Consider the following 10,184-nt stretch of genomic DNA (forward strand, 5'->3'; position numbering starts at 1 on the left):
AAGAATGAAGTGTTTAAAACTTCATTTTTTAAAGAAGTGACTTTTCTTTGTCTTGCTTCACTGATTTTCAGTGAGATGAATAGATTGTTACTGTATCATGAGCAATAGTTGAATTATGATCATGAAAATTCTTTTCTTTGGTGAACTTGTAGAGAAAATGAATACCATTTTTTTCACATACCTGAGGAATAAAAGCACTTGTGGAGAGGAATCTTTCCCACAGGGAACCCTGGTGTACTTTGCAGTAGTATTTTATTAAGAGCTGGAGAGTTCAAGGGTCTCACAAATGTAAGTTTTCAATTAGCTTTCCATTGTGTCCCAAACAGTCTCTAAATACTTAACTAAACTTTAATCCAATCACTTGATTTGACTCCAAGCATGATTTATCTTATAATCATCATCTGTTCAATGAGGGGGAAAAGAAAGCAAACTTGTTCTTGGCCCATCATGACTCATACATGAATTTACTCTGCGATCAGAGTTGTGTTTTCCTTTTGGCTGATGCCTTGGCAATTGCAAGCATTGGCTTTGGCTTTCTCTTTAGGTATGATCATTCCTGCTCATTCCCCCCTGCCCCCACCCCCTCCCCCAAATACTGAATAGCACTGAACGTCTGTCCTTTATACCTTTTCCCACTGAGGCATGTGAGGTTTTTTGGTTTATCTTGGTGTTTCATTAATCAAAAGTGTCTGCTGTTTGACCTGCTCTCACAGTATAAAACATGTTTTAAACAGGAGGATCACTATTTTAAATGAATGACATTTTCCTGGGAGGACATACTACAGAGAGCATGATGACAGCGAGACACAGACAAACCAGCCTCTCCTGGGCATCCACAAACAGCTCAGCTATGGACACTGGGTAACGGAGACAGAACACAAGGATGAGTCTGATGAGATTTTTTTGACTTTTTGACCTCCTGAGCTGATGGCACCCATGGTGTGCCTCAGTTTCCTTATCTGAAATTGAGGCTTTCATGCAACAGCTTTATAATACTGTTTACCCTTTCATAAATTCTGCATAAAAGCTGAATGCTATATGGCCAGCACAACATGCAGACCAGCTCTCTGAAGGAACTTCATGCTGTCCCTCTGGGATCTGCAGCTCCCTACACACCAGCCATGGCATACCATATTATGACAAACCTCCCAAAAACATCCTAGCCACGCGCTTTTGCCTTCACGCCGTAGCAACAGTAAAATGCACCTCTCCAGATAAAATAAAAAGTGGACCCAACCTTTGCCCAAGAATGGCGTGAAATGCAGAACCTTTGAGGTCTGAAAGTGTTGTGTAACATCTTCCCATGCATTATTATTCATGCCAGTGGCTTGTGCAACTCGCAGTTCCAGCTGACAGAGGGGACAGAGTTTGCAAACACTGCTCTCATCACAATTCACTGGCTGCCCAGAACTATGAAGTAGCAGGACTCCCCAGGGTATACAGGTTTCTCAAGAGATTTCCCATTTAAATGTTCCTTATAATTCACAATGGCTAGAAATTTCAGACAAATTCCTTGAGGCTGCCACTGACTCAAATTTCATTGCAAGGCTAATAGTGCTTGATAGTCTTCTCTGAATGCCAAGTTTTAGAAAGAGAAGACTTCTTGAAAAGCTCAGGTTTCTTCCTTCTTTCTCTTTCTTTTTCTTTCTTTCTTCCTTCCTTCCTTCCTTCCTGGTCATGTTAATAGTTTCTCTGTCATCCTCCTCCAGCTTCTGACAACCTGCAATTTAGGGACTTCTGGAGCTGTAGCTGGTTCATGCTGAGGCTATAACTATTTCAAAAATCAAGAATTCTTTCCTCCTGGTTTGAGATCACCATGCAGTGCTAGCCTCGACAGCACAGGTGACACCTGTTTGGGGATAGGTATGTAGAAAGAACCATGCATTTGTAGACACTCAGTTGCCCAAAGCTTCAATAAATGGATTTGCTTGTCATTTGCTGAATAAAAGCTCAGGTAACAAAAGAGACCCAGCTTAGCAGACTGTAGGCTTTGTTCCCCCATTCATAGCTGAAAAAGAAAAATTAGTGGGAAGCAATTCATCCCACCCCACTGCCCCCTTCTTATTTGCTCCCAGCATTGGTAACAGGAGCCCATCCAGCCAGTTCAAGTGTCAACATCTCCTCTGTAGGCAGCTAAAGTCAGGCAACATGACTTTGTGGCCCAGCTTCCAGTGCTAACTAGCTAATGGGCAGTGGTAATTGGGTGTCTAATTGGGGTAACTGGGGAAGCAGCACTGGACTGTGCTTTCTTGGTCTGTCTCTACTGGCCCATTCCTAGGGCTGCTGCTGTGCAGCCCAGAGGTGCTGCTGGCAGAGGTCTTGCTTGAGGTCTAGCTCTTCCCAGAAGAGCTATTTTATATATTCCCAGGTTTTGCTATTGAGGAAGGTGCCCTCTACCTTTAGAGGCCTGCTAATTAGTTCCCCAGTGCCAAGTCATGTTTCAAATCTGACCTTTCAGACTGGGGTGCTTGTCAATGTAGGCATGGTAAGGTCATCGGCTAGGAAATCAGATGCACGCTTTCAGCAAAGACAATAATGGCCTATCAACATTTGCAAATCCTTTGGTGGTCTATCTCTTGGGGGCTTTGAATGGAGACTGGATGTACCTGTTTAAAAAATATCCTTTTTCAACAAGAAAATCCTACTGGGCTTGGGGCCAAAGTTGCTGGGTAACAACCGAAGATGTGTGTTATCACGGCAATCAGAATAGAGGATCATAATGATTCCCTTCTGGATTTAAACCCTATGAAAACTCACTTCTTGTTAATGCTGAATTCATAGAGCAGGAATTCACACTTGGGATCCTACCCAAGAAGACTGGCAGCCACCACAGCAGATCTAAACACTTCACTGCTTTTACGGTGGGAGGCTGCATTCGTGCTGCTGGGAACAGCTCTCAGATCTTTTACTTTGATGCTCACTTGCTTGCCATTGCCTTTTTCTCTCACGCAGTCAAGAAATCGTAACCTCCCTGGCCTGCAGAGCTGCTCCAGAAAATAGTGCCCCTGTTAATCATCACTGATTCAGCTCAGGGAGGGAAGGGTGGAAGATGGTGACATTATGGTTATTTTTGACACAGGGTGATTCATCTGATCCAAATCTTCCCCAAGACTCTGGCTCCCTTCTCATTGCTGTGAGACACTTGTCTTTCACAAAATGACTTTTAGCTACTCTCTTCGACCCAGCAATGACCTTCTGGCAGGAAAAATGAGTAAACACCAAAATATCAATGTTAGCTGAGCATCTCTGAAAGGGCACCATGATGCTGGTCCCCCCAAACCTCTCAGGTAGGGCATGCATATAGAGCCTGGCTGCAGAGCTTTGTCCTCAACAGCCAAATTCAGTAAACAGCCGCCCAAAATTTTTCCAAAACTGCTTTTTAAGGCTTGATCTTTGCATTTGCCATGGCGCTGAGGAAACCTCAGTGATGCCAGCTGGTGGCATTAAGTAAATAAGTCTCTTCCCTTATGCAGTGCAGCAATTTAATAACATGGTGTGACAGCTCTCCAATAAAAGCAGGTTTTAATGCATGCTCCTTCCATCCACTGTGTCCACAGAGGTGGATGCAGAGACAAAGTAGTTTTTCGGAGGGCAGACCTTTGTGCAGCTGCAGTTTCTGGTAGGTTTCTTTTCACCCACAGCCTGTTCAGTAATAAGTGCCCCTTCAGCAACATCACAACAGTGCTGCCACAGTTCAGTGCCTTCTTAGAGCCTGTCTGAGTCAACCACGGCTACAAAGGGCTGAACCAGGTCCAAAGCATGTTAAACGTGGCTGGTAACAACTGGGGAGAAGTCTAGAGAGCAGGGCTGAAGCATCTCACACACGTGGAGGTTTTCTGAAGCTGTTGTTCCTGTTTTATAGCACGAACATGTGCTGACTTCCCATAAAGCAGCAACAGCTGTCAGTCAAACAGACATCACTCTGTAAATCTGCCCCAGCGACTCTGTTTCCAAACCCAGGGTCTCCAGGCAGGTTTATGAGGTGCCGCCCGCATGATTAACTAGTCCAGAGGACCACGGCGCAGGTGCAGTGAGCAGGAGGGAAGCTGGGCCGAGGGAGCCAGGGAGCAGGTCCCAGCCATCAGGGCCCTGCCACCAGCCACACCAATCTGGACTTCAGTCCCTACACCCTGGTCTGGTGCATGGCAAGGGCCTCAGGCTCAAAAATCCCACAGATATTGTACATTAATGGGAAACATCACAAGATTTCTGACTGGGGTGTGAGCTGGAGATGTACGAGCACGGGTCTCTTTTTTCTGTCCCATCCTTTTGCTTGGGCCCAGGTGTGTCTTCTCATCACTTCTAAGTTTCTTCATTAGCTTCAGTACAAGAATGGGAAACAGAATCCACAGGCTTTTTCATTTTTAATGATTTTTTTCCCCATTCAAACAAGACCATAAACAATTCAGATATACAGGATTGCTTGTACCCAAAGAAAGAGTGCCTGGCCACCAGGAACGGATAACCCACCCCTTTAAAAAATTCATGCACATTTCAGAAGACATCTTTTTGACAGTGGTTTTGCAAAGGAGCTGAGCTAAGTTTTACTAAAGGAGAAAGAGGCAGAATGGTTTTCTTAGTTCCTGACTTCCCGAGAGCTGATTGAACTCACCGATGATTTTAAGGCACTAACACATGAATGGGAGAGGGGCACCCAAAGCCATATCTTTGACATATCTTAATAAAGCCTTTATTAACCGCACAAATTGAACACTAATCACACAAATTGAAGGTTTTCCTCTCCCTGGAGATAATTCTCACTGGCTACAGAGATGAGGATGGTCATGGGCATGACCTGTAATCCTTGGAGGCTGTCTGATGTTAACCTTCCTGAGGTATGTTTTGGGTGGCTGGAGAAGACACCATGCAATGCAGGACAAGCAGTCCTCTTAGGGCCATCACATAAGGAAGTTTCCATGAGCACTTCACTTACCTTGAGATCAAAATTGTACAGATAAGCATAGGCTAATGAACGCGTTGTGTCCCAAAGACAACTGTTCACTCAAACAAGCAGCCACACACCCCAGTGCAGGGACTTGGATGAGGAACTGTTTGGCAGCAACAGTCCAAAGGTCATCCCTCAACTCATAAAAGGCTCAGTGAGAAAGGGGAAACCACGAGTGACTGTTTTTATTAGAGAAAATACCTTCCTTCTTCTAAGGAGACTGGGATTAATTTTCTGTAACTTTGCAAACACCCTGAAGAAAAGTTAAAGTGACTGTGTTCACTTTTAAACACCAAAGACTTTGAAAGCAAATGCTATCTTGACTAGTTTATATTAATAAAGAAGTAAATCAAAGTTATGTTAACAATCATTCACCAGTGCCTTGCTCCCACAAACTTTGAGATCTAATGTTTCTAACCTGTGAATAGGAGGTCCTGTTACCTTTTTCACTTAAAATCAACATCCTGTGTATGCTAGGAAGGTTTCATTTCACAATTATTTGAGCATCTCAGAAACAGCCATCATCCCTTTGAAATTCTCTTGCTCTGGAAGTCTTTGTTCTGCTTCTCATTACATCGTTTCGTTTGCTCTTGGTTTAGGTTAAAAAGAAGCACATTCCATTTTTAAATGGTAATACTTGTACTTTCTTTTGTCCCCAGCGCTTCACAACGTGCTAAGGAGTTCAGGAATACCAGGCATTGCATATGGCTCAAAAGAAGGTAGAGAAACCTGGTGGTCCACCACTTAGCTGCAGCTATAAAGAACTCAACCAATGCACTTCCAGGCCAGTTCAGGTCCTGTAAATCCTTCTCTTCAGCTCTAGTTTGGCAGCACCATTTGGCTGCGCACTCCCACCTGGATAAAGCATTCCCCAAAATTTCTGACCTCTTTCACCTCATTTTCTCTGTGCATTTTGGGACCTACTTCCCAGGTCTGCTTATGAACACGGTGTCAGACCTATGCAGCATTGGCTTGGATTAGCAGCAGTTACATGGTGGGCTTGTACTTTGGAGTTACCTAACCTGAAAGTAGAGCACCTGGTCCTTTCTACTTTTGTTGTCTGTCCAGGCCAAGGTCTGACTCCCTTTATCAAACAATTAAAGATGGGGGAAACATGCTCAAACTAAATTCCCAGGAAAAGAAATGCCATTTTGCCAGAACTGGGAGGTTTCAATGATTCCTCTAAAACTGGTTTCATTGATTTCCTCTAAAATTTGGTAAGGTTCCCCAAGCTGAATCTGAAATACGGTCAATAGGTCAAGAAGGGGAGGGGAAGATCTATTTCCCAAATAACCCCAGAATGCCCTGTTATCTTTGATACAGGTACAGGGTAAAATCTTTCAGCTACTAAAACTCTGTAAAGAAAAAAAAATACCAGCTGCAGTGGAAATATTCCCTGAAAGCAGGTTTATACCCCGAACTCTGTGAAACATACAAAACCCCAGAGTCTGCCGTGGGTTTGTTCAGATGATAGAGACAGATCAAACAGAACTTAGAAGAGTGGCTTCCAGCATGAACAGGGAAAATTATGCAGGGAGTCATGGATACCCAGACCTGGCAGGATTAAAATGCAAATACAAATGGCCATAGCTCCATTACCTAGCATAGATATATACAAAACTGCTGCCACCTCAAGAATTAAGAACTACTGATTAAAAGTGGCCAGTAAAAAAAAAATAATTCTGTATCCCACTCAGTCTGAAGATGTTCTGGGGAATGTGACTGTTGAGCAGATCTTGAAATTTTACCAAGATGTCATAATCAACAGCACCTTCGTTCAATGTGGCGCTGGTGCCATCTTTTTCACTGTTTGAGGCTTTACCATATCTTCAAGAAAAGTGCAAAACTGGTCCAACTAGTAATATATTATGTCCCCTTCTGACAACCCTGGTGTCAGAAACATTGAGAGTTCAACAGGTCTGAAGCTGTAGTAAGGTTTGTTCGTGTGAGTGTTGGGACCCTCAGCTTCTCTTCTGACCTCTTTCATAGCTGGCTTTCTAAGGGAAAATCTTTTCTTGCTTTTCTCCCTTCCACTCCCCTCCTCCCACTTCTGCTGTGTCCAGAGTCTCTCTAAGAGAGCCAAATTCCCCTGAACATGCTAAAAGAAGGCTTGCTGGAACATCTGCTCTCCATCTGTGGAGCCAGACATATCCCCAGGCAACACTATTAGCAGTGATGGATCTGGAAGGGAACATTAAGCACTGAAGAAGCATCTGCTGAGAAAGAGGAACCCAGCACATAAAAATATAACCATGCTATTTGCCAAGCCTCTTCATTTCTGCCCATTGCTCCCAGTGGACAACAACCATCTCCTCCAGAGTCCTGTTCAGGAGAAGACCTGCTATTCTCTTGCTGCTTTAAGTATTTTCAAGTGTCTTATGTTTGTGCATAAGGTAGTCAAATACGAACTACCAAGTGCTCAGTTAAACAGTGATTGGTGAGCCATTCAAAATGGAACTTGAAATCTGGGAACTGCAAAGCACCTGTGGGAAGCCAACCACACAGCAGCTGTGCCACAGAGGTGCTTTGGGCAGAGCTGGTGCCATGTGCAGAGGTAAGGAGCCAAGGCAGGAAGGCTTTCCCACTGCCTCTTTTCTGCACATTAGAGCCCAAATCAACTTACTAGTGTGTAGGAAGGACTGCTGGGATCAGACATGCAGGCCCACTGCCAAGTATGGGGACTGTGGTAAGTAATTTCTTTTGAGACCACTGCCTGTGCACAACACTGAAGAATATGATGGTATGGTTTAAAAGAAAACATCACAGAATGACCTCGGTGTTGACTGTCCCAAGTTCAAGTCTCAGCTCTGCCACCTGAGACTATGGCCATTCCTTTCACCTCTCCTGAGCACCTCCTGCTCTGTAACTGCCTTGTCCCTCGCTGTGATTCATTTGGAGCACAGGCTCTCTGTCGCTATGGGGTTTCACAGCAGCAGTATTTTGCCATTGGGGTATGTCTATATCATGGCAAGTGATTTAGTTTGTAAAAACCTAGTACCAAATTTGTGTCCTGAGCTCACCAGAGAAAACAAAATCATTCTTGTCATTTAGCCACTATTTACTCTGTCAGGTATTCATATTTTGCATTTCCCTTTCTCAAGCAAAATTTCAGATAACAGGTTCTGATTATTTTGCGTAAGGAGAAGAAATAATAAATAATAAATAATAAACAATAAATAATAAATAATATATAATATATAATAATAAATAATATTAGATAAAGAAATAAGAGATAAGAAATAAGAAATAAAAAATAAGGAATAAGAAATAAGAGATTAGAAATAAGACATAAGAAATAAAAAATAGTATTTTATACACTGCAACTTTCTCATGTCTTTGCAAAATCACTCCTGTAGCCTGTTGTCTACTGCTTTAATCTTCCTGCAGCAGGCAAAATTGCCATAAAGTGTAGTTAGAAAGATGAATCATTAATAGCCTAAGCCTTATCTTAAAATAAATCCCTCTATTCGCAGGGCAAAGCTACCACTTAACTGACTGCAACCTAAGTCAGTGTTAAGAGATCGGGAGTACGATCATCCTTTTGGACCCATTGTAAATGTGGGTCATTTTCTGGTCTCTGGCTCATTATTTGAAGCTCCTGAGATTTGTGTTTTCAGCTCACCTGATCAGTAAGATTTCTGTAGCTCATAAACTTCACACATCTCTTGAACCCTCAATCAGAAACAGAACTTAAGTCTGTGCATGAAGTCAAGTATTTGATTAAGTGCCTTGAAAAAGTTCTTAACGCCATGCTTCAGAGAAAATATTTAGGCTTCCTCTAACTCAAAACATATTTCTATTCCATTTATTTAAGATATCACTTAGATTACTTCTGAATGAATTTAAATATTGGGTTAAGTATTGAAGAGATGAAGGAGATTGAGTCACTCAATTGTATTGTACACTTGCTTTAAAATTCTAGTTGTGCATAACAAACACCTTTGACCCCCTTTGTCCAGTGTCACAGGGGAAAAGCCACGAACTGTCATGATGGACAATGGCTACTGTCCTGGTTTCCAGCACTTCTCAAGATGTGACCCACCTGTTCAATCATTTTAGGACTGCACCCTTCATGATTATTACAGCTGCTGCAATTTTCCAGTACTTAGTATGGTCTGAGACAGAGCGCTAAATACCCACATCACCCATATGATGTGTAATTTACGTGTGAATCAGAAAATGCAGCAAATGTGGCAGTGCTGGTTTACTCAAAGTGAGGTACCACCGTGTTCCATTTTAACACAGCAGTGCATCACACATCTTTATCCCAACTGCTCTCCCACTAGAAGTGCGGAAGATGCAACTGGCTTCTGCTGCCAAAGAGGGCAGAATCATGTGTTTCTGACAACATTACAATAGGGTTTTGTCCATCCACCTATGGGAGAATGTGTGGCTATTAACACTTAACCAGAAAGATAAAGGACTGTATTTTGTTTCTTTACCCAGTCACTGCTTACCAAAACAAATAACAATTACAACAAAGTCCCAGCACAAATCCTACTCTAAATAGCAAATGGAGAGACTGAACTTGTGGACAAACTCAATAATTACTTCAGTGGCTTTTCCAGGAGAAGGGCAATAGAAAATTTGTAATCTTTTGTTACTTTCATCCATATTCTTTTGTAGTCAACAGCTAATAATAAGAGAAGCACATGTCTGCTAATTAATTTTAAGTGAAAAAGAATAGGATCCTTCCCCTGATGAGGAGCTAAGAAGTATTTAAATGGTGAGTCTCACTTGGATTTACAACTGGGGAAACTTTTGCAATAGCCTTCCGCAAGGACACAACCAGGACTCTCTGCCCCTGACAGTTTTGAGGAGTGCAAGCATTAATGAAATCAGAACTTCATTTTCCTAACAACTAAGTTACTCAGAAACCTGAAACATATCCATTAACTTGCCTCAGACTGGTGGATCAGAGGATGGAAGAACCTTGCTACAGCTTTGATCAGGAAGACTCCACTTCTGACTTTCTCTTCTGGGACCAGGATCCCAATGCTGAGCTCCAACTGGATGACCTCCTGATGGACTACTCCTCCCTGGAGGACCCTTCGTGCCCTTGGCCCTCTCCTACCCACCCACCCTTAGCCCCCGTTGGCCCACCTGTCCCACCGAGCACAGCAGCTGGAGCTGCAGGGGGTGCTGAAGTGGACAGCTCCCGGCCTCCCCCCGCCAGCCTCCACCGCCGCGCCGCGAACGTCCGCGAGAGGAAGAGGATGCTCAACATCAACTCAGCCTT

General features: G+C 43.2%; 1 protein-coding gene across 1 annotated transcript in view; it reads left to right on the forward strand.

Annotated features, from left to right (window-relative positions):
* The first annotated feature begins 9,313 nt into the window (after positions 1-9,313).
* The window catches only part of LOC106034479 (helix-loop-helix protein 13-like), a 2,874-nt gene continuing 2,003 nt past the window's right edge, over positions 9,314-10,184 (forward strand). Inside the window, exon 1 of the mRNA XM_013178634.3 lies at positions 9,314-10,184. This exon is cut by the window's right edge and continues 197 nt beyond it. Coding sequence (XP_013034088.3) covers positions 9,868-10,184 — 317 coding nt within the window. The 5' untranslated portion in view covers positions 9,314-9,867.

Source organism: Anser cygnoides, chromosome 6 (genome assembly GCF_040182565.1).
Source record: "Anser cygnoides isolate HZ-2024a breed goose chromosome 6, Taihu_goose_T2T_genome, whole genome shotgun sequence".
NCBI lineage: Eukaryota > Metazoa > Chordata > Aves > Anseriformes > Anatidae > Anser > Anser cygnoides.